At 38.3% G+C, this 25,205-nt stretch overlaps 2 protein-coding genes across 12 annotated transcripts in view; one reads left to right on the top strand and one right to left on the bottom strand.

The window, feature by feature from the left end:
* anapc16 (anaphase promoting complex subunit 16) overlaps positions 1 to 3,723 on the bottom strand; it is a 9,073-nt gene extending 5,350 nt beyond the window's left edge. The window contains exons 1-2 of one of the 7 annotated variants that reach the window (XM_026915555.3): positions 3,578 to 3,723; positions 778 to 818 (exon numbers count right to left, since the gene is read on the bottom strand). In XM_026915555.3, the coding sequence (XP_026771356.2) occupies positions 778 to 818; positions 3,578 to 3,685 (149 nt within the window). In that variant the 5' untranslated portion in view covers positions 3,686 to 3,723. Of the gene's footprint in view, positions 1 to 773; positions 819 to 2,347; positions 2,517 to 3,577 lie in introns of those variants that run through there. The other 6 variants (XM_026915551.3, XM_053238435.1, XM_053238434.1 and 3 more) reach the window with 6 other exon arrangements.
* Positions 3,631 to 25,205, top strand: ascc1 (activating signal cointegrator 1 complex subunit 1). Of its 5 annotated transcripts, none has more exons than XM_053238432.1 (10): positions 3,631 to 3,748; positions 5,582 to 5,714; positions 7,251 to 7,350; positions 7,531 to 7,628; positions 7,917 to 8,095; positions 9,042 to 9,175; positions 9,504 to 9,623; positions 10,414 to 10,538; positions 12,427 to 12,500; positions 24,704 to 25,205. In XM_053238432.1, exons 2-10 carry the CDS (start codon positions 5,597 to 5,599, stop codon positions 24,716 to 24,718), a joined length of 963 nt encoding a protein of 320 aa, XP_053094407.1. In that variant the 5' UTR covers positions 3,631 to 3,748; positions 5,582 to 5,596; the 3' UTR covers positions 24,719 to 25,205. The 5 variants fall into 5 exon arrangements, with proteins under 5 accessions (XP_053094407.1, XP_026771348.3, XP_026771349.3 ...); XM_026915547.3 differs by lacking the exon at positions 24,704 to 25,205 and adding an exon at positions 13,858 to 14,312; XM_026915548.3 differs by lacking the exon at positions 24,704 to 25,205 and adding an exon at positions 13,858 to 14,312 and having other exon boundaries at positions 3,636 to 3,752.

Here is a 25,205-nt window from a genome sequence, read left to right as displayed (position 1 = left end):
TTCTGTCTGTGAACTTAAAGCTGGTGTGACTTGCCAAAAAACTCTAGTTTTGTTTCGTCAGTCCAAAGGACATTCTCCCAGAAACTTTTAGCAAATTCCAGTGTGGATTTTTTTTTAAATGTTTTTCTTTCAGTAATGGTGTTCTCCTGGGTCTTCTTCCATGGAGCCCATTGTTGTTTAAAATGTGATGGATGGTGCGATCAGATAGTGACGTACCTTGACCTTGGAGTTCAGCTTGAATGGCTTTGGCTCTTTGTCTACCATCCGCAGAATCCTTCTGATCAACCCGGGGTTGCATTTCTTCTTGTGGCCACGTCCTGGGTGGTTGGCTACTACTCCATGGACCTTATACTTTTTGTGCTCCTCAGACAACTCTTTCCTTTGCTTTCTCTGGTCCATGTTCAGTGTGGTACACACAATGATACCAACCTACACAGTGGCACGTTTTCTCTCTTTAAATAGGCTGATTGGCTGTTAAAGATTGAAGACACTTGTGACACTAATTAAGGTTAAATAATTAGTTTGAAACATGATTAGAATGCAATGATTTCTAATCTTTTTTAGGGCTACCAAGAAATCTGTCCAGGCTGTTTTAGATTATCTTGGTAAAATAAACAATAAGTCATTTCCCCTCACAATTTTATTGGTTTAATCTATTTAAATCTGGTTTAAATCTATTTAATCTATTACGGGCAGGCAGGTATATATGAGACTTTTGGTTTAATCACTATTCAGGAGCAATGAATCATTGTTTCAGAGAACTGTAAGGGTACCAACAAATTTGTCCACGTCTGTAGGTCACCACAAGGTAGCGTTTCCTGTGTGGAAAAAAAAAAGATCGTCTAGTCCAAATATAAGCCCCCGATTCTGAAATAGCTTCAACATTTGATGTTTAAGCTGAGGCTAATTTGGATTCACTATGCAATTCTGGATACAAGAGCATTACGAACAGTATGAAAGAATGGCTTCTTTACTCTGTGTAGCTGATTTAGTAGGATATTAAATACACCTACCTTGTATCTACACTTATCAGCGAATTTATCAGTTACACCTACCATATAAGTGACTTTGTAAGCATGTACTTATTATAGACCATCTGTTACTATGCAGTTTGAAGGCGCCCTTCTACCCTGTCCATCAATGGACCACCACTAACCAGATATTATTTGGGTGGTGTATCATTCCCAAAACAGCAGGGTAGTGTGTGTGATGCTGCACTGAGTGTATTAGTGCAGCAGTGTTACTGGAGTCACAGAGACGTGCAATTATTTCTGACAATACTCTCATAAGTACTTCTTCATTGTTACTTAGAATAACAAGAAGCTGACTGAATGCAAGTTTTAATTAAAAACAGCTGCTGTTCTGCTAGTGTTTTGTGTGTGCCAAAAAAATAGCATGATACATATTTTGTAAGACAAAGACAGGTCTTGTGGTCAGGTGATATGTGATCTAATATTTTTATTATACCAGAGCATTGTTAAATTCTAATTGGTCATAAATTGTTGATTAATTTTCTATAACAGCAGATCTGACCGTAGTGCCGACTGCAGGTCAAATCACAGGTTTCTATTAATACGCTGTAATTACTATAGTAACAATTTACATATAACTTGTATGGCGGATGCTCCATTAAAAAAATGGATTTTAAAAATCTGTACATAATTCCTGTTATGTACAAGTCTCCAGTGTCAGAGCTTTGTAACAGTCAGAGGTAAAGCTGTAACTAAGTATTCGGACACGGGACAGTCGTCAGGATAAAGCGCTTTGCTGTTTGTCTGTAACTGGACAAGCTGCAATTTTTTTTGTCTTATTAACTTCAAGAGAGAGAGAAAAATGAGAAGCTGGTAAGGGAACATCTTTTTTTATAGCTGTTATAACTGAAATGATAACAGGAAGTAAATTGTTGTACAGACATTAAACATAACTATAAAGCAAAAAAAGTAGGACTGGTGGTATCACACCATTCCATCGCAGATTATTTTCCTATAACAGAGCACCCTATTGTGTTATTCCTTCATACCACACACATCCCATACAGTGTTACTCGTACCTATCGCCCCTCAACAGTGTCAGTTTCTGACCACAGGACTGCTCTTATCTGGGTATTTTTGGCTAGTTGAGGTGTTTTAAAAAAATAAAACCCTGCTTCATCTGAAACACTGTCAGCATCACACACATTTCCATGTCAATGTCACTGCTGTGGTGGTCAGTAGTGGTCCTGTGGTTGTCCCTTTGGGGAGAAACAATGATGGTCGGCATAGAGGAGAGATGACAGATTGTACATAGCAACACACAGGCTACAGTCAGTAATATTGTATGTCTATAAAGAAAACTATTTGGTAGGTACCTGGCTAAGACACGGGTTCCCAAAGGTGGCCCTGGAGTACAGCCTTGTCCTGCATATATTAGTTTCGATTCACCTGAACAGGTGTGTTAGAGCAGGGAAAACACTAATAATGTGCAGGGGGTACAGGGGGTACACCAGGACCAGGGTTGAAAACCTGTGGATTAAATCAATCAAAACTGGAGCAAGTAGATACCAGACAAGGTGTAAGAGATATTACCTAGCCACAGAAACTGACAGCATATCTTATCAATACTAAATACAAAATATTTTTGTATTAAAATATCCTATATGGCTAAAAGTTTGTGGACCCCTGGCCAGCACACACATATGTGTTTGTTGAACATCCCATTACAGATTTAGTCCCCATTTTGCTGTTATAATAACCTCCACTCTTCTGGGAAGGCTTTCCACTAGATTTTGGAGCATGGCTGAAGGGATTTGTGTTCATTCAGCCACAAGAGCATTAGTGAGGTCAGGCACTGATGTTGGGTGAGGAGATCTGGGGTGCAGTCGGTGTTCCAGTTCACCCCAAAGATGTTTAGTAGGGTTGAGGTCAGGGCTCTGTGCAGGACACTCGATTTCTTCAGCTCCAGCCTTGGCAAACCACGTCTTCATAAATCTCGCTTTGTGCACAGGGGCATTGTCATGCCTCTTTGGGCCTCTTAGTTCCAGTGAAGGGAAACTGTAATGTTACAGCATACAAAGACATTCTATACACTGGTGTGCTTCCAGCTTTGTGCAACAGTTTGGGGAAGAACCACACATGAGTGTGATGGTCAGGTGTCCACAAACGTTTGGCCATAGAGTCTCTCTTATATTATCATACATGAATTAGGTACTTATCTATACTTATCTATAAAGCTGAGCTATTTCTAGTCAGATTGAAAACATTAAAAATCAGCAAATATCTTTCCAGCAATAGCTACATTTAAGCTTTGCAAACGTAAGTTTTTTATTTATTTATTTATTTTTAAGTGGTTGTTACAGTGATGTTGTATACCACAGATCAGTTCAAGTGATGTTAGTTAGATAACCGGTTATCTGGGACAAGCTAATGTTTACAGAGAGAGTTAGCAAGCTAAGCAGCTAGCTAGAGACCTGACTGTATGATAGTTCGTCATTCTTTTATTAGTTATAGAACACAGATATTTAAAATGTTAAGCAATAATAAATAAGAATTGCTGTTTCACTAAAATGTATTAAATGTATTTAAAAAAAAAAAAAACTTACGTCGTTTAGTATCCTAGTTCTGGTGCTGCTTCTCGTGTTATACACACACTCTTGTACATGACAGCGCCATCTAATGCCTCGGAGGAGCGGCAAAGCGAAGCAGAGCATGTATTTCCGGTGACGTAGCGGAAGTAGGAAGTCTACTTGAGAGCATCTGGAAGGTATTTAACTGTAGGTATGATGTTTCCCGTTTATATTATGGAGATTTTACACCTAGATTTTTTTTATTATTATTTAAATAACCTGATTCTCTATATTTACCTGCTGTATTATTGGCATTGCTTTTGTTATGCTACACTTTAAAGAAATAACTAGTTTCACTGGGTTCTCTCTTAGTGTACTACATACTGTAGGGGGTGAAATAATGTTGTTGTTTTTTTTTTTTTTCTTTTCACCATATCTAGTGCACTAGATGTCAAATAAGGAGTGAGAAGGGATTCAGACAAAATTGTCCACCTGTGAGGTGAAAGCTGTGTTTAGTGTAGCTGTAAGCCCAAGCAGTTAAGCTAGTTAGCTGAAATACCTTCATGAACAGAAGCACTGCCTACAGACTAGTTTTCATGTCTTTTGAATCCAGTTTCTTTAGGCAAACTTTAATTTTAAATCTTGCCTTTTTATATGAATGTGACACCTCAAGATCAATTTAATTGTACTACACAGTGTATGAAATAATGACTTTTGCACTATGTGTCAAATAAGGAGTGAGATAGGATTTAGGTGTTGAAATTGGTCTTGAGGCGTCATATCCATGTTAAAAAATGATCAAAAACACTGGGACTAAGACATAAAAAAAGTCTGTTATGATAAGAAGAGAGAAAAAAATGCATCATTTTGTCCTGCACATCATATGCATTTGAGTCAAGTCAAGTAGGCTTTATTGTCATTTCTGTCATCACAGATGTAATGAAATATAGTTCCCCCAGAATCATGGTCCTTCACAACACATGAAACAATGTCAGACATGAGGATATGTAGCACAGTAACAGACAGTGCAAAGTCGATAAACACAGAAAATAGATTATAAAATAAACAATACAGGACTAAATAAACAAACTATACAGTGAACACTACAAAACTCTAGTACATAGTATTATCCATCCATCTTCCATACCACTTATCCTGGACGGGGTGCCAACCCATCGCACGGCACAATCGCACACACATTCACACTCCATAGACAATTTGGAAATGACAATCAGTCTACAAAGCATGTCTTTGGGCTTGGGGAGGAAACTGGAGTCCCCGGAGGAAACCCCTGAAGCAAGGGAAGAACATGCAATCTCTGCGCACGCAGGGAGAAGGCGGGATTCAAGCCCCCAACCCCGGAGGTGCGAGGCAACAGTGCTAACCACCAAGCCACCATGCCCCCCTGCACAGTATTATCGATAGTGTAAATAGTGCTAATAGTCCTGAGCAGCAGGATGAACATGTAAAGTGACTTGTGCATGTAGATTTTGTAAATATTATGTCTCTTTTGTAAAGGGACTGAGTTTGAAGCCTAAAAATGGTTTATAATGCCACCAATTATAGTGGTGTATGATTACCAGTGTGCTGCTGTTTAGTTGTCAGTGTTGCTGTGTTATAATAGTGTCCACTACTAGCTTGAGCAGTTCGGCCCAGGAGTCAGACCAAGCTGGACTTTTCAGCAGGGTAATCACATCAGATGCTTCTTGGTTAGCTCCACTAATGAGTGATTTAGAGATTTACATTTTCCTCATTTGGCTGACGCTTTTATCCAAAGCGACTTACATTTGGACAGGGTACAACTGAGCAGTTGAGGGTTAAAGGTCTTGCAGCGTTAAGGGCCTAACAGTGGCAGCTTGGTGGTGCTGGGATTTGAACTCCCTTTCGATCAATAGTCTCATGCTTTAACCACTCAGCTACCACTGCCTATTTACAATTCAAATGTACTGATACAAATGTAACTGGACTTGAACCATGTGAACGTCCTCTGTGAACATACTCACATGTGATGTTTATTCATGGCTGTTTATTGGCCTTCAGGAATTGTAGCCCGCTATGGACGTTTTGAGGCCAGCGCTCATTAACATCAATGGGAGGATTTACCGAAAAAATGCTGTTAAAGAAGAACATCATGAAGATGAAGAGGAGGAAGCTTTCTCATACTCTGGACCAGGTTACATGTTATGGATATATATTTTACTGAACTACAGTTAAATAATGTTAGAATGCTTAAACATATTGTGTATAAAGAAATATGCACTCACTGCCCAATTTATTAGGAACACCTGTACACCTGCACAATCGTGCAGTTATCTAATCAGCCAATCATATGGCAGCAGCGCAATGCAAAAAAATCATGCAGATACAGGTCAAGAGCTTCAGTGAATGTTCACATCAAACATCAGAATGGGGGAAAAGTGTGATCTCTGTGACATTAACCATGGCATGGTTGTTGGTGCCAGATGGGCTGGTTTGAGTATTTCAAAAACTGCTGATCTCCTGGGATTTTTACACATAACAGTCTCTGGAGTTTACACAGAATGGTGTGAAAAACAAAAAACATCCAGTGTACAGAGGGTCTGCAGGCTGAAACACCTTGTTGATGAGAGAGATCAGAGGAGAATGATCATACTGGTCTGAGCTGAGCTGATCTGAAGTCTATAGTAATATAGCACTCTTTACTACAGTGGTGAGCAGAAAAGCATCTTAGAAAGCACAACACATCAAACCTTGAGGTGGATGGGCTGCAGCAGCAGAAGACCACCTCGGGTTCGACTCCTGTCAGCCAAGAACAGGACTCTGAGGCTCTCATGGGCACAGACTCACCCAAACTGGACAACTGAAGACTGGAAAAAGACCAGGTGATTTTTTTTCTAATCTTCAACTGTCCAGTTTTGGTGAGTCTGTGCCCATGACAGAAATACTCAACCCAGCCCATCTGGCACCAATATCCATGGCACAATCAAAGTCACAGAGATCACACTTTTTATTCATTCTGATGTTTGATGTGAACGTTACCTGAAGCTCTCGACCTGCATCTGCATGATTTTGTGCAGTGTGCTGCTGCCACATGATTGGCTGATTAGATAACTGCATGAAAGTGCAGGTGTACAGGTGTTCTGTGGACTTAAGTAAGTAAATAATTTGACAATTCACTAATTTATTTTTTATTCTTGATGCTACATGAAATGAGACTAATATTAAATGTGGCTTTTATTCATCAAATTAGAGAGGGCTCTGTTTGACTTGATTTGATTCAACAGAGCTATGCTGAAACAAACCATGTAATATACAATTTTGAAAATAAAATGTAAGTCACTTCACATGAAATGGATGAGTTCAGAGAACAAACTGACGTGTTTCCTAATGTGACTGCGCTGTTTGTGCATTCAGAGCTGTATCACGCAATTGTTCTTTACTGGGTGATGGGTCAAAGTGACAGATTCAGTTTCATGTCCAATATCGTCTGTCACGAATGCTTGAATTGAAATAAATCCCAGAGTAAAAAACTACTGAAATACATAAATAAGTAAATAACAACAAATACATTTATGTTACATTTATATTTCATTTCATTATTATAAAAAATTCATTCTTGCATTGCACAATATATTTAATCATTTATGATTTTCTTTCATAAGCTTGTGCCCAAAGTGCTTATATTACAGCAATCATTAGAACTTTAATCCTGAATCATGCTGTTTTACAGTCAGTGACCAGTGCATGGATGAATCCTGTGACACGAGTAACATTGAGCAGACAGACAAGGGCTTTCGCTGTGCCATAGACGTCCCGAGTGTTCTTTACAAGTCAGTATATAATCACTTTGATTTACAGATATGTTTAAGTCCTACAGTTTTTCCCCATTAAACAATGAGTTCTTTCTTTAAGATGAAATATCAGAATGCTTTGCAAAGGGTCATGGTTCAAGATCCCTTTAATAATAAATTAATACCTGCTTTGGGATTTGATTTGTTTTTTTTCCAAAGGTACATCATTGGAAAGAAAGGCGAGACACGGAGACGACTGGAAGCAGAGACTAAAACTACGATCAGCATTCCCAAGCAAGGAGTAGAGGCACCGATAGGTTAGAGATCTTTATAATTTTTATTGAACTTTTACAGAGAAGTGGAAAAATCTACTGTTTCTTTTCAGGTTCATAACATCTTAATCATCAAGATGGAGTGCACACTTTTTTTTTTTTGCTTATCACAAAATGTTCAGTTGATGTTTACAAGAATGGAAAACTGCGGTTATGTTGTGGTGGCATCTTTTTATGTGGTGTTCTTTTGGTTGAGGATGTGTACAGTGTGTTCTGCTGGTGTTCTCTGTGCAGGGCTAAATGTGTGCTTGTGCTTGTTCTGTGGTTTTGCAGTGATCACAGGCTCTCATAAGGCAGCAGTAGCGTCAGCTGTAACACGTGTCGAGGTTTTGATCGAGAGCTTCCGCAGGAAACAGCCATTCACTCACTTCCTGTCCTTCGCTCTGAACCACCCACAGATTCAGGAAGGGTTTAAACGCTTTAAAGAGGAAGTTTTGGATCACTGCTCTCAGGTGGGCAGTAAACTTCACTTTGTCAAGTTGTCTTAAAGCTTTTAACAATGTTACTAATGACAGTGTTACAAAATCATTTGATAATATTCCTCAATTAATTAATCCCTGGATAATAGATGAATGGACGTTCAATTATGTTACTTACCTGATCTGTCTTATACTGCATATCAGAATTACTGCCACCCTTGGTTAAAAAAAGTTTTATTTGGGGGTGGGGGGGAAGCGTGGGGGTGTCTTTGTGGTAAATTGCTTTTACACCCCTTATCTAAATATACATTTTCAGCCAGAACCACATTTCACAACTATTGGCACCCCTGCATTTAGTGCTTTGTGTACAGAGTCTAGTACAATATAAGATGAGATGGAGAAAATGGAGAGGTTCATCCCAGATACCAGTCCATCACAGGGCATAACCCACACACATTCACACACTCATTCACAATTATGGGCAAATTGTCATGGCCAAACTGCCTACCTGCATGTTTTTGGCCAATGGGAGGAAACCCATGTGAACACTGAGAGAAACTCCACACAGACAGTAACCCAGGCTTAGATTAAACCGATGACCCTGAAGCTGTGAGGCGGCAACACTACCCACTGCTCCACCGTGCCACCCAGCCCCCACCCAACCCATGGTTTTGTTAAAAATAGATATTTTTGAATTTTTTTTATTATTATTTTATTTTGAAGGTTAGGTTTCTGTCAGATTTTCAGTGTGAGCTTAACCACAAAACCATTTTTCCACAAAAATTGTCATTAGCCATCATCATTTTTCTATACTTTGTTGTAAAGTTGTCGTCCTTTTTCCACAATCATCGTCATTAACCTACCAAGGGTGCCAGTACTTCTGGAGCTGACTGTAGTCCATAGTGTATGACAAGATAAGTTCATGAATGAACAAATGCAGTTTTTCTTGTCTTTTTTTCGTGTCTGACTTTCTGTACAGGATATGGGAGTGGATGTGAGCATCTTTCAAAATCAAGTGAAGCTGCACCTCACCATAGGAACCCTTGCCCTCCTAAATGAACAGGAAGTGATGCGGGCGTCTGAGCTTCTCACACAATGTCAAAGTTTCATCAGGTGTGTGTGTGTGTGTGAGATGCGTAGAACTGACTTGAGTCTTCAGTTGAATTTTTTTAATAAATAATAAATCTGAATTTCTTCTAAACATACATGCTTACTTAAATCTTTGTAACATTCACCTGTTAGTTTTTAGATGCCTCTGTTATAAATCCTACCAGAACAGTGCAGAAACACCTAAATGTACAGAAACAGCTTAGAAAAAACAGTTATCCTGGGTGAAGTTTAAGAGTTATGGAATTATGGAGGAAATTGCTGTATACTGTAATATTCCTAATGAATATTATGTTCCATTTAAAGCCTTTTTTTGTACTGTGTATTCATACAGGGACATAACAGAAGGAAAGCCTTTACCTCTGGAGGTAAAAGGAATAGAGTACATGAATGATGATCCCTCCATGGTGGACGTCCTGTATGCTAAAATATGTGTTCTGGATGGCTCTGACAAGTGAGTAGCACACCTCAGATTACCAGTACAGTGATATGAATGTTTATGGCTGATAGCAAAAACTAATAATTTTAAAAAATATAATTTGATAACAATGTTTTGGTGGTTATATTTCATTATACCACAGCACTCTTAAATCCTCAATTCTGATTGGTCAGACGATGTTGATTAATTTTCTATAACAGCAGCTCAGGCAGTAGTCCCAGCTGCAAGGTTTATATTAATACGCACAGGGACTTCAGTTCACTTAAGCGGATTAAAAAACTGTAACTTCTTCTGTAAGTTTTCAGACAACCCCAGGACAGAGAGTGCACTTTCTGGTTTCTCGGTAATATGACAAGCTGCATTATTTTAATTTTTTTTGGTCTTATTAACTTCGACCAAAAAGGAAAAAAGAGAAGCTGGTGAGGGAACAACTGTTCATTGCTTTTATAATACAAGTGATAAGAGGAACTGACTTGTTTCACAGATGTTCCACATGATTAAATGTAACTATAAATCGACAAAAAAAAGATACTTTCTCATTCTTTAATAAAAAATTGTAATCATTTGCAAATTTCTGTGATAATGAGAAGAATACATCCTCTAGTTAAACTGTTATTCCTGAATAAATTAAATAAACTAAATTATTGGCAAGTAATGCCTTGAACTTTTCTTTCAACCATGTTTTCTACTTGTTAAAAATATATACATTTTATATCCTGAAGTACTTTTTGAGGACTAAAAATGAAAAAGTAAATCTCAGTGGTCTGTGTTTTGTGTGTGTGTGTGTGTGTGTGTGTGTGTTCAGACTGCAGCAGATTGCAGACAGGCTGGTGGAGTGTTTTGTAGCAGCAGGACTGATGGTGAAAGAGTGGGACAGAGTGAAACTTCACGCTACTGTCATGAACACATTGTTCAGGAAGGATCCCTCAGGTATGTTTTCATTTTAGGTGTGACGTACCAACACGTCGTTCACAGTACCTACAGTACCTGCCTTTACCACAGGAAGGAGTACATGATGTGCTTGTTAATCAGATCATTGCCATATGTCATTGCACTTGGCAAACACGCAGTGCCTACGCCTAAGTAACACAGATTAAAATCAAGGTGAGGGTATGAACAAAAATTGGAGAGGAATCTTTTTTTTTTGTTCTTATCTCTGTCTGTGCATTATGACAGACTGAATATCGGAGTCAGCAGCCCTGCCTTTGACAAAACCAATTTATAGTGACGGTGGCACTGTCTTTATCAAGCAGCTGTTATTTGATATACAGAAGCCTTGTAGTTGGACTGTATGTTCCTGTGTGTGTCTCCTCACTGCACAACCTGTTCTAAAGGTCATGCCAACTTAGCTTGTACCATCATGCTAAAACTGGTGCTTTGTATGTTGATTTGTACGGTTTAAAATGTAGAGTTGGTGCCTTTCAGGATGTACACACAAAGCTTTAATATCATGACTCTTTTTGGGGAAAAAAATCTTCTATCCACTCCAGGCTAGAGTTATATAAATGACCTCCATTTCCACCTTTCAGTCTACCAATCTACCATATCTGTAGCGTATGTGCTAAAATTACTGACAATAGTTTTGACCCATTTTCACATATAAAGAAAATAACAGAAAACCTGTTTACTTGATACTCACTTGTAATAGAAGTCTAAGGGCAGTTGCTGAGGCATCAGTAAACATTTATGGAAAATGTGTATTTTTTAGAATGATACCATGAATTTTTTGGAGTTTGTAAATGAGGCTTCAAATATGTAAGTCATGCTTTCAGAGATGGGATTACATAGGAAAGAATGTGTGCATATGGATACCATGAAACATCAGAAAATCATAGCCAAGCAAAATTTCTTTTTACTGCGTTGCTCCAGTGTTGGAAAGTTGAATAAAAAAAACAATAAGAACAGCTTGGTAAAACATTCTCTCATATCGGTACCTTTCCTGTATCAGACGTTGTACTGGTAGAGTGAAATGTGCGTTTTGAATTCACATTATGTGGTCATGTATTTTAAACTTTTAATGACAAACTTCATCAAGTGCCCTTAGATTTGCATTATAACTGAGTTTTGAGTTAATAGATGTTCTTTTCTTTTCTCAGTACAGGAAGACAAGGTCAAAATTACTGTCTGTGGTGATAGCTCATGCATAACAGATGTAGTTGATAGGGATTAGGTAGATAGGAGAAAATGCACGAATGTTCCTTTAGCCACTTTCTATCATTTTGAATCTAAAAGTCCATGTGGAAAGACTTTACCTGTATGGTTTTATTTGAAATCACTGAAGGAAGATTTGATACATTCTTAATATTACTATTCTTAATAATAGTCAAGAGTTGCAGTGATGTAAAACTCTCTCTCTCTCTCTCTCTCTCTCTCACACACACACACACACACACGCACACACATATACAAATGTGTCTTTCTCGGTTACTTTGATGAGTGTGTTTTCTGAGCGAGGTTGTTTTTCCACTCTGCTAACAAAGAGCTCTTTGAGCTGCATTGAGTGGAAGGTGGTCATCTCTGCACTAGTACACAAACTGCAACTTTGCTCTCTAAATTGAGCCAAGTCCTGTTTACCAGGTCTGACGCAGGACCCCAGCTCAGTACATGTCTTGTTTGGTTCATTTGGCATTGTTGTTATTGTTGTGATAACTGTGTTTGAGTTGCACTAGTGAGAAGCTGTTCGAATAACCTTAAAGAGTGACTCCAGTTCAGTCCTCTACACTTTCACTGTCACGTATTAAGAAGGAAGTGTGCAGATAAAGGTTTGGTTGTAAAGCATTGTTTTTGGTCTCCTATAATCACGTTCATTGTGTTTCAGCGGAGGATAAAGGTGGTGCAGGAAGGCCCAGTATGAAAGATCGAGAAGCTTTTGATGCCAGGAACATTTTGGAGGTAGGCCTGATTACTGCAGCTTCTCTGTGAAAGTACAGCGTCCTTTAAATACATAAATGCATTATCAATTCGGAGAATTTTATAATCAGGCTTTATTGGTCAAGTACACTTGCAAGCAATTTGACACAGGTGCCAAGCTCTCAGTGTACTTTTATCAAAAGAATAACACGGGCAATAACAAGGACACGGGCACAAACAGCAGTGGTAATACACAGGTGCAGGAAGGCAGACTGCATACGCACTGTTGCACAATAATTTTACAATATCACATTAGTGTGTTTGTGCTTCTTATTTTCATGTGCATGTTTGATATTTGATAGGAAGGTAAACACATACACCACACACACACACACACACATTTATCTTACTATTCTTGTATGGACTTTCTATTGACATAACTATATATGCAGTTAATTAATGCTATGCCTACACCTAAATCTTACCCAAACCTTAAAAATCTAAATTGGCTGCAGTTGATATTCACACATGCACGCACGCACGCACACACACACACACACACACACACACACACACAGACACACACGTATGCATTATATAAACACAACTGTGGTGATATGTCAGATAGTGGGGTGAGACTGCATGAAGATAAATTCCACAGATTCTGTACCATTTTTAGGTTTTGGACAGTATTACACAGAAATGTGCAACGTTGCTCCTAGACAATTACAGTATATGGTACATTAACTGTGCTGCTTCCTCTGTTGAGGAAAAAGTCCTTATTTCTCTTTTAGCAAGTGGTTTTAAATTTACTTTCCACTCTGTCATACAGAGACATGTTTTTGTCACCATAATTTATTAAGTCTTTTTATTTATTAGTATTTATTAGTCATAATTTATTCATATTTTTAATACTAATAGACTGCACTGTTCATGTGCCTTTTCTTTTGTTTTTTGCATCAGCACTGTATAAAGCTGGCAACTGTCACAGTTGATAGCGTTCCTCATGCACACTTAGGGTGAATTTACACTGGGCTACCCCCTACTGGTGGTAGCAGTATTACAAGTTGTTTTTTGTTTGTGTCCAACAAGTACACACTGTTCAGCAGCAGTTCGTACACTTCCCAGAACTGTAGTTCATTTGAGTATGTTCCTCATAGTTATCCTTGATAGTTAAATTTGTGATATGTGATATGACCACCTCATTACAAGAACATCTTAGGGCTAAACAGAGAACAACATGTAGTGGGTGTTGCTATATACAGTGCAGTATAATATTATATGTTTTTTGGCATTTATTATTTAGTAATTATTTTTATAGTGAGTGACATTTTAATGGTCTCTCTCTCTATCTCTCTCTCTCACACACACACTCACTATCTCTCTCTTTTTCTCTCAGAGGTTTAAGGAGTTTTATTTTGGTAAATGTCAGTTGGACTCGGTGCAGCTCTCTCAGAGATTCTCCTCCGACTGTACAGGATACTATTCATCTGCTGGAAGTGTCACCTTTATCTGATCTGTCTGTTCTGTACACACACACACACTTATTGAATCAAAAAGACTCACAGTGAGTATTCTTTATTATGGAGTGCATATATCCTATTGTGGGTAATTTTACACTCTCAAAAATATTACACATTGAAGCCTTAAGGGTTCTCCCTTTGGAGAAATTCTCCAGGGTTCCAGCTAGAACCCTTTTAGGTAAGAACCTTTAACTATCCGGAGAACCGCTAAAGGTTTCTTTTTTTTCTAAGAGTGTACAGTTTGGCTACTGAAAGTGCTGTTACTGATATCAGTGGTGCATGCTGTTGGTGGCAATATAATTTTATTACAATAAAACAAGTTTCATCATTCTACTGTTTGTGATTATTTCACCCTTCATGAAAATGATGCTGTATACCTTTATTGTAACACCATATTTTTTCCCCAAACAAGAAACATTTTCTCAAGTAATGCATTTTTTCTGCAAAACATTGTTTTGAAATTTATTGGTACTCATGTACTACTATTTCCCACTGGAGAAGACAACTGCACTGAATGTGGTACAGTTATCTTCCTATAATGTATAACAAGGTTGGAGACACTTGCAGTGTCCACTATACACATTTCAATCTGCTTTATCACCATGCACTTTAATAGGAACACCTGTACATCTGCTCATTTATGCAGTTATCCAATCAGCCAATCATGTGGCAGCAGCACAAAACATAAAATCATGCAGATACAGGTGAAGAGCTTCAGTTAATGTTCACATCAAACATCAGAATGGGATAAAAATGTGATCTCTGTGACTTTAACTGTGGCATGGTTGTTGGTGCCAGATGGGGTGGTTTGAATATTTCAAAAACTGCTGATCTCCTGAGATTTTCCCACATAACAGTCTCTGGAGTTTACACGGAATGGTGTGAAAAACAAAAAACATCCTGTGTGCGGAGGGTGCGCAGGCTGAAACCCCTTGCTGATGAGAGAGATCAGAGGAGAATGGTCCGAGCTGACAGGAAGTAACTCAAACAAGCACTCTTTACAACCATCTCAGAACAAACTCACCCAAACTGGACAGTTGAAGACTGGAAAAAGACCAGGTGATTTTTTTTCTAATCTGCAACTGTCCAGTTTGGGTGAGTCTGTGCCCATGATAGCCTCAGATTCCTGTTCTTGGCTGACAGGAGTGGAACCCAACGTGGTTTTCTGCTGTTGTAGCCCATCCACCTCAAGGTTGGATGTTTTGTGCATACTGAGATGCTTTTCTGCTCACCAGGGTTGTAAAGATTGATCGTTTGAGTTACTATATCCTTCCTGGCAACTCGAATCAATCTGGACATTTTACACCGACCTCTCAACAAGGCGTTTCTACCCACAGAACTGTTGCTTATTCAAATGCTCATTTTTTGTGGGTTTTTTTTGCACCACTCTGACACTTTTATGTGTGTAAATACCAGGAGATCGGCAGTTTCCGAAATGCTCAAACCAGCCCGTCTTGCACCAACGATCATGCCATGGTTAAAGTGAAGGAGATCGTATTTTTCCCCCATTCTGATGTTTGCTGTGAACATTACCTGAAGCTCTTTACCTGTATCTGCATGATTTTATGCATTGTGCTGCTGCCACATGATTGGCTGATTGGATAACTTCAGGTGTTCCTATTATACTGTATTTTCAATCCAGACTGCTGGTCTGCCTTCCTCCCCATCACTGCGTGGGGGGCCACTATGTGCCTGTTCCTGGAAAATTTTTCCCCTGTTCAAGACCGAGAAGCTTTCACCCATTGTCTGAGTGGAAAATTTTAGTCTGATAGCTTACTGCACTTCTACAGGCCAGCAGGGGGCATCATGGTTCTTAAAACTAAAGCAGCATTGTGCAGTTTAAGGAGTATCTTAAACATCATTGTCTGAAATATCTGATCATTTTCTGATTGCAAAAAGCTTACTGTATGTCAGATAGGAGGGACACATTCAGAGTTTCTCAGTCCATAAAGAAAAAGAGAATCGCAGCTGTAAACTGCACTTTATAGTGTCTGTCCAGAGAGGTGGACTGGAATAACACCACTCTGAGGTTACTGGAGTCTAGGGGCCTATTATATAACGATCTTCTAAATTAGAGGACCCTTTTGATGGACTGAGATTTGTTTAATGAAGTATTTTTGATTGGCCCTCTGTAATGCTGGACCTTTATTGTTAGCATTAATCAGGGATGTTTTTTTATTACAGTTAAAGCACCGTTTGGTGTTTAACATAAACATTTGTCATTTCTGGGTAACCCACCTGGGTTAATGAACCCACCTGAGTTAATGAACCCACCTGAACTGGAAATAGTGTTTGCTTGGGAGACTTTATGGCTTACACATTTTTCCTGGAATTTATTCCCATCTTGTGTCCTTTACTACATCTTGTTACTCACGTATAGTCTATATGAGTGTGATATTAAGCTGTGGCAGGACATCTTTATGTTAGTTATAGTCTAAAATCTCTGTTCTTCCCTCTCTCTCTCTCTCTCTCTCTCTCTCTCACACACACACACATAATTGTGTTAATTTCTTCCATGAAAAGCAAATGATGAATTAGTCTGGACTGGGATAATGATGGTGAACTATACTAATCTGCAATAGGCATTGTGTTTGAGTGTGAATATAGTAGGTGTGTTTACTGTGTTCATATGAATTTTGGAGCATTTTGTTTATCTGTCTCCACCATGGAAGGTTTACATTTATTCATTTGCCAGACACTTATGTCTAAAGAGACTCACAGTTGAGACAGGATATAGTCCAAGCAGTTGAAGGTTAAGTGCCTTGCTCAAGAGGCCAGAACTGGTTCTCTGACAATCCTGGGCTTTGAATTGATCTTGGCCTGTTCTTCATATATTACTGAATTAGCTTGGATTGGATTGTTGATGATTTGACCTGATCTTGGATTGTTCTGCTCTGTAAAGCTATTGGTGGACTCGTTGCCAACACAACAAGTCCCTAAGCTCAAACCTGTTCGTGAGCAGGCTTGTTCAGCGTCAACAAGATTAGATCACAGATTTAGAAGCATTCTCTGTAAAGAAAGTCTGTCTCAGCCGTGGTCAATCTACTCCTTTGAGAGGAAATAATAAGAAGGGTGTTTGTAATAAACTTTTAAAATCAGCAAGAACATTTTGACAAAACCTGATTTTACATTTTAGTGTGCTTGGAACTGTGTAACACTGATGCCACACATAATGCAACTCATTGCAGTTGTGTCTCCACAATTACGCAGTCTGTAATGCTTTGTGCTGACTTTGCAGAGGAGCCGTTTTATGGCCCTGTATTGATAAGTGATGTATAGTGCCAACTTCCCTGTACACAGCTGCTGGTCCTTTGTCTTCTTCCTAATTGGTTGAAAAAAGAATAAGAAGAGAAAACCTGTGACCACTGAAGTAAATGTTTCTTAGTGCTAATGGTAGTAGTTTGGGTAATACATTGATCCCATGTGAATGCTAGCTCTGACACTGGGAATAGAAAGCAAAAAAAAAGAAAAAGAAAGAAACAATAAAATGAGTGCACATTTAGTTTTTCAGCTACTTTCTGGCATCCATTTTTTTCTTTTTAAATATTTAAAATCTTCATAACCTAATAGTATTTCTTTCCCTCCATTCGCTATTCTGCCCAAGTTTACACATGTGCTTGAAGATCTAATTGAACCTATTTGAATGATCATAAATAGCAGATACGACTTACTTCCTATTATCTGTTATTAAAGTATTAAAGTGATGCATCTAGACTGGGGCTCAAATCACTAGCTCAAAATCTTATCTACTGCATTACTACTGCCTCATGTGCACTGGATTAGTGTGGAGTAGCAAGTTGTGTGCTGTGTTCATGTTCTGTAAAGACCTTGGTACACAGTCTGTCTCTGACGAGAGTGTTATGAAGCACGATCCAGCTGGCAGAGTTAAACTCACATACTACTGCTTATTGCAGGTTGATGAATTGAGATCACACCAACCTGCTGATTTGTTTCTCTGACAAAGCCTTAGAACAAAGAGCAGTGAATCTCATTTTATTTTAACACATGTCACTTCTCATCAGGTGTTTTCACTAGTTTCAATATACCTATAGACAATGTGGTAATAATTTTGTGCTTATTTGATGTGTTAATTCTCATTTCACTAGATCATTATTTCATCAAGGTGGCATGGGGGTGCAGGAGACACATTGATGCCTCACAGCTCCAGAATCCCTGGTTTGATCCTGATCTCTGTCTGTGGTGTTTCACATGTTGTCCGCGTGTTCACATGGGTTTCCTCTGGGTTCTCAGTCTCAAGTCTCAAGTCTACTTTATTTATAGAGCCCTTTCCACTAAGGAAAGGACTGTACAGCAGCACAATAATACAAGGAAACTAAAACAAAAATCAACAATAACAGAAAAATAAAAATTTACATCTTCCAAAAATCAACAATTAAAAGCCATAGAAAACACACACACACACACACACACACACACACACACATATATATATATATATATATATATATATATATATATATATATATATATATATATATATATATATATATATATATATAAGTATAGTCAATGATCTGGTTTGTTTCGAAACTCTCTAAGTATTCCCTTGCAAGCCACACACTGAAAACACATGCACATGAGCTGGAAAGCTTTAAATGCTAGTGCAAGAGAAGAAGCTTTCGAACTTAACAGGCAAGTGTGCTGGTTGAATGTTGGTGGTCCACATCATCTGTGTTTTGTTTTTGTTTCAATTTTTATTCAAAGCTGCCAGAATGTGACAAGAACTTTACCAGATAGCTTATTAAGTCTTCTCTGGCCCATTTTAGTTTTAGTATCTGACTCCTTAGGGAAAATAACGTTCTTTGACTTCACTTTCCTTTTAAGTTTTCTTTTCATTGACACACTTAGAGTGGATTTGCAGTTCTCCATGTTTTTTCATCTGCTTATCTAGCTCCAGTTAAAAACAGGTATGACCTAACTGGACTGGTTAAAAATTCAGCTCCACACAACAATAACATTTCCCAATTTATCTCAGATTCTGTGACTTTACATTCATTGGCTTGTGTTCTTTGTATGTAGAACTATGGCTTGTGTTGTGTGTGACGTAGTGTGTAATGGCCAATCAGTTTAATCATTCACTTCAACTCTATGCTTGTCGAAGGCCTCCTAGTGGCCAGGGCTCCTGAACATGTGCCCAGTAAGCCCGGTCAGTAATCTGTCCCTGGGTCCAACACATGAGACTGAGTCAGATGGCTGACTTGTTTTCGCTTTACCAACATTCTGCACCAGATTTTGTATTTTAAGTCTTCTAGACAGATTTTGGTCTAGGTTTTGTTAAATACAGACATCTAAATCTGATATTTGCATTGTGCAGAATGAAGCGCTGTTCTGTCTGCTGCTTTACGTCTCTTCTTCATCTCTTTCATCTGTCTCTCTTTGTCTCTCTCCCACTGGTTAATTAGTCAGCTCTCTTCCTCCTGAGGCTGCAGCACTCACCCCAAGAGGATTTGGCTTGATCTTATGTCTCCTCCAATAGGTCGTGATTAATGAGCCTTCGTTGCTGTAGGCGTAGACTTCTGGGCCTCTGCAAAGTGAACATAGAAACATCTGTTCCTCTGCTGCATCACGTTTGAGATTTAATCTTGTAGCTTGTGTGCTGTTGAAGACATGCCATGATCATTTTCTTTAGGTGTTTTGGGGCCTGAGGTTTTTGCTCGATTGCCAGCTTGAGGAATAAGATCAGGTAGCTGAGCATTTTTCTCAATCCAGGAATTTCAGAATGTTGATTTTTCAGCAAATTAGTGACACACAGAAGTGCAAAGATCAGCAGCGGCAATAATGATCTGATCTAAGTAATTAAGGAGAAGTCGATAATTGCAGTAATCTGTAGAATTAGTGGTCAGCACTCGAAGGCGCCTCGTCAGATTCTCTAGACCAGCAGCTTGGGGCTGCCATCTGACTGAGTGCTGAGATCAGAGGAAAAGCCTTTCACTCGGACAGATCCAATGTCCTGAACATCCACAGCACAAAACTCAGGCGGGTACAACAACATGCTGCATTTGGAAGAGACAATTAAAGAGTCTAACATCAATTTTAGTGTAGAATGGTCTAACTTTCTAGGAATTTATTTTTATCACTTTTCTGCACTTGTCTTTTTTTCTATTATTGCTATTTCTTCTTTTTTTTTGTTGTTATTTAATCTCCACACTGTTTGTATTATGCTTATGAATTCTATGCTCTGTTATCAGAATCAGAGCTATTTCTAAGTATGATGCTATCTCTGCTAAGTTTGGCACTTGTTTTAGGGTTGTCAAATTGAAACAGCATCTGTAGAGTATGTGTGATTTTTTAAGAGACAAGTTAGAGACTCATATTTTAACACTTTTCTCTGTGCTGAGAAAATTGTTGGTGCAACACTCATTTATAATCAAAGTCTAAAGGCAGTTATTTTAATTCTGTCAGTAAACAGTTAAAATGACTGTATACCATGATTCATATGTAATTTTATCCATCTTTCTGGCAGTGGAGCAATAGATCAATGCAATTCTTTTTTTCCTGACTCTTTCCTTCGGGCTTTGCAGTGTCCATCGATCAGATGAAAAGTGAGGAACTTTTTTAGTTCGAGCTGCATGGACTATATTAGTAACACATAACCACAAAAAGTAGTCCCATATCTGAAAGGATGAATTACACAGATTTACAGCTTAATGCACAAATACCTTTGATTGAAGAATTCATGAAAGCAACCTACAAAAATAAGTGTTTTGCATAAACGATTATTGAAGCTCCGGCAGTTGTGCTCAGGCTTCCATTATGAGTGAATTTGGAGTAAAGGAATTTTTTGTTCTTTTCTCAATACAGGGAAATACTGTATATTGAATGTATTGTCTGTGGTAGATGCAGTAGATTGAGAATAGTTAAATTTAATGCTGTGGAACATATGCAAAACAAGTTAGTTCCTGTTATCACTTATGTTATAGCAGCTATATAGCAGTCGTTCCCTCCCCAGCATCTTTTTTCTCTCCCTTGAAGTTAATAAGACAAAAAAAAATGCTGCTTGTCAGGTTACAGAGAAACTAAAAAAATGACAAAACCTCATCTGAAACCCACTCACTGCTGCTGAGCATGGCCCCACATGGACAGCCTAAAGATCAGTGAGATTACTGTGGATGGTACCACTTAGAAACCATGAAGACGGTTTAGGACTGAAATTGTTACAAACAGTTTTGCACTCAAGCCTCCATCACTGAACAGTTGATAACTTCAACAAAATAGACTTCATGTTAAAACTATAATGAATTCAGAAATAACTCTGATGCTTATAATCATAAGTTGTGCATAAGCTTACAAGTTCCTGGTTACACAATTGCACTTTTTGACTATATAGTATACAGTTATAGGTGAAAATTATTTATAATCGCACTATCCGGTGTCACCCACATGAGGATGGGTTCCCTTTTGAGTCTGGTTCCTCTTAAGGTTTCTTCCTCATATCATCTCAGGGAGTTTTTCCTTGCCACCGTTGCCTCTGGCTTGCTCATGAGGGATAAATTTATAAATTAAAAATTTTATATCTGGAATTTATATTTTTCTGTAAAACCGCTTGTGACAATGTCTATTGGTGAAAGTACTATACAAATAAAATTTAATTTAAATGAATTTAATTGAATTTTGTCCTAAAGACTTTCCCACGTTGGAAAGTCTAACCACTGACTGTTATAAAACTTTACCACTGACTGTTACAAAGCGCTGACACTGGAGACTCCTGCCAAAAATGCTAAATAAACGTCTCCTCACAGATTCACCATATCAACAATTACACACATTTTTCATCCACTTGTGTGCAGTGTTTGCCAAGTCCCTGTGTAACTTGTTACTATAGAAACAGTAATATACAGTGTATCATATTACTAAGAGTGCATTAATATCAACGTTTAATTTGTCTTGTAGCTGTCACCACTGTCAGAGCATAGAAATTTAATTTAACACCTTCTGACACCTTCTAAATCAAATTCAACAGTGCTGTAGTATAATTAGTCATGATTGCTGCCAGGTAAGATTCACAGGTAAACTGAAGACAAATACTAAGTTGCTATAACAAAACCCCTTATTAAATTCAGTGAGCTACAGATTTAATGACAGTTAATGACAGTTGAGGCAAATATCAGAATATTAATTAGAAAACAAATAAAATAAGAGAAAATGTTGATTTTCATAACATATGGAAATGGCTAATACAATGAAAGACCCACAATATCTTTAGGATTTTGCAAAAGCTATTCTAAGCTTTCTCCAAAGGGAATAAGGGTAAATTTGAATATGACAGTCTACAAGTGAGAGCCATGAGCCCTTTCTGAATTTGTAATTATCCCAATGGTTTACTGATACATAATAATAAGTAGAAAACAGAGTGTTAATGGATTTGTGCACATTAAAAACGGTTGCTGCTTAGAGGCTTTCAGAGTAAAATCAGGGGAAATGATTAACATGTGGGTGGATTGTGGCAAGGTGCTGCCTTTGCTGACGGCAGTGAGCTTTTGATATGTTATTAGAGAAGCACACTGGATATAAAAAGTCTACACACCCCTGTTAAAATGGCAGGTTTTTGTGAAGTAAAAGAATGACACTAGAATAAAACATGTCATCTTTTTCCACCTTTAATGTGCAATTGCAAAGTATACAAATAAGAAACATTTCAGAAACATTTTAGGGAAAAGTAGTAAAAATAAAAAACTTACAATACCCTGGTTGCAAAAGTGTGTACACCCCTACACTAATACATTGTTGAGCACCTTTTGATTATATTACACCACTCAGTCTTTTTGGCTAAGAGTCTGTCAGTATGGCATATTTTCACTTGGCAATATTTTTGCACTCTTTCTTGCAAAAACAAACAAAACAATCTAGATCCATCAAATCTTGAGGGCATCTCCTGTGCACAGCCCACTTCAGGTCACCCCACAGGTCTGGGCTCTGGCTAGGCCGTTCAAAAACATTGATCTTCTTTTGGTTAAGCCATTCCTTTGTTGATTTGGATGTGTGCTTTGGGTCACTGTCGTACTGAAAGGTGAAATTCCTTTTCATCTTCAGCTTACTAGCAGAGACCTGAATGTGACTGGTATTTGTAGCTATTCATGATTCCCTCCACCTTCATAAAACCCACAGTTCTTGCTGAAGAAAAGCAGCCCTAAAGCATGATGCTTCACCGGGTGATTTAGTTGGGCTTTTTGTGCAAAAGGGGTTCCATCTAGCCACCTACAGAATCCTACAGAAACAGCTGGTCTTTATTAGGGGTTAATCAGTATAATTTAATTGATGAAAGCTGTATGATAATTATCTTTGAATATTCGATTGAATATGATTGGTTCATTCTGAAAACAACCACATCCCCAGTTATAAAAGGGTGTACACACTTATGCAGCAAGGTTATTGTAACTTTATTTTTCCCTAAAACGTTTCTGATTGTTTTTCATTTAATTTTTATATGTAATAATTTCACATTGAGGGTGGAAGAAGTTCTGACATGATTGATCTTGGTTTCATTTTTTTACATCACAAAAACTTGACATTTTAACAGGGGTGTATAGACTTTTTATATTCACTGTAGGGTTCGTTGCAATGAGGTGCAATCACAGTTATATTTTGTTCACGCTTACAGCAATGATCATTTGCTGTAAGCGTGAACTCAAAAAACAAAGAAAAACATGTCTCACAGAATCTCCACAGTCAACATTGTCCACTACATGACTGCTGGATGTCTGGTTACTTGAAATTACAAAACACTGCCATTTTAATATGCTGTAGTTTACCATTAAGTACATAAGTCATTTTATTTTCTGTAATTAAACTAAGAAATATTCCCATCTTCTGCTTAATCCAGCTGCACTGCTCTGCTGATGTTCTCTGCAAATCCTCTTTCACTCTGCAGCATAACTCCTGTTTCTAACGGAGAGTGTTTATTTGAAAACCTTCCAAATAAATTCAGACATATTACAAGCTTATATGAGCTTATATCTGATACGACTCAAGACTTTTGTGTTTTACCCACAACTTGTTTAAGTGGAATGTATGTGTGAGACAGTTGTACATATAATGCAGCCTGAACACTTTCTAGCCCACTCAGTAAACAAGGCCACAGGCTTGTTCAGCTCTAAACATCTGCTCTGTACTCATACAGCCGTTCATCACCAGTTACTCATCACCTACACACTCATTCATGCCTCATTAACAAGAGCTACAGCTATATATTTTAATCTCACAAAGCATTGCTGACTTGGCCTAATACAAGTTTTCTGCTCTGCGGTGCTGTGCTATAGCCAAGTGCAAAAGTCTACATACCCATACAAACCCAAAATGAAGAAGATAAAAAAACGTATAGCAATGAGGCATTTACTGTGTTAAGCTTCACATATGGTCCATCACAAGAAAGCAAATGGTCAGATAGTTTATGATATGATGTTAAAATGATAAGAAAACAAAAAATCCAGTTAAAACTTTCGCACCATTTCTGATCAAGAGAAGTCCCATAATAACTTGTGTTCCCACAATTTGTCATTATACCTGCCTTCAAGCTTTTTCTTAACAGGTTTTAGAAATTCACATTTGTAATACACCTCTTTACTCCCAACTTCCAACCAGACTTTACTGCATGCAAAGAACCAATACTAGAACCAAATGAATTGTAGAAGATGGGTTAATGTAATGATATTATTTGTATGTATATCACTAGCTTTATCCTTCTCTCCTCACTTGGTCATGCAGGTTTCTCCTTTATAACATCAGAAGGCTCCAGCCTTTTCTATCCACGGAGGCCACACAGGTGCTTGTCCCTTGTCATCACGAGATTGGACTACTGCAACTCGTTCCTGGCAGGTCTGCCCCTGAGTGCCAACTGAAGTGAAGTGAAGTGACGTGACGTGTGGCCAAGTATGGTGACCCATACTCGGAATTTGTGCTCTGCATTTAACCCATCCAAGTGCACACACACGCACACCGTGAACACACACCTTTTTTGCTTCGGCGCCCGGGGAGCAGTTGGGGGTTCAGTGCCTTGCTCAAGGGTCTCACCTCAGTCGTGGTATTGAGGGTGGAAGAGAGCACCTACAATCCCTACCAGACCTGAGACTCGAACCCGTGACCTTCGGGTTACAAGTCTGACTCTCTTACCATTAGGCCACAACTGCCCCCACTAACCCTTGCAACTGATCCAGAATGCAACTACATGATGTATTTTCAACCTTCTTACAACTCTGGAAAAGGGGGT

This window comes from Pangasianodon hypophthalmus, chromosome 12, assembly GCF_027358585.1.
Source record: "Pangasianodon hypophthalmus isolate fPanHyp1 chromosome 12, fPanHyp1.pri, whole genome shotgun sequence".
NCBI classification, from domain to species: Eukaryota; Metazoa; Chordata; class Actinopteri; order Siluriformes; family Pangasiidae; genus Pangasianodon; species Pangasianodon hypophthalmus.
Note: the sequence above shows the minus strand (reverse complement) of the source record. Positions and strands in the feature narration are given on the sequence as shown.

Excerpts from the sequence above, each read along its gene's own strand:
- ascc1 (XM_026915547.3), top strand. The coding sequence starts at position 5,597 with ATGGACGTTTTGAGGCCAGCGCTCATTAACATCAATGGGAGGATTTAC. Across the intron at positions 7,629-7,916 it reads AGGAGTAGAGGCACCGATAG|TGATCACAGGCTCTCATAAG; the intron begins GTTAGAGATCTT and ends GTGGTTTTGCAG. Across the intron at positions 8,096-9,041 it reads TTTTGGATCACTGCTCTCAG|GATATGGGAGTGGATGTGAG; the intron begins GTGGGCAGTAAA and ends CTTTCTGTACAG.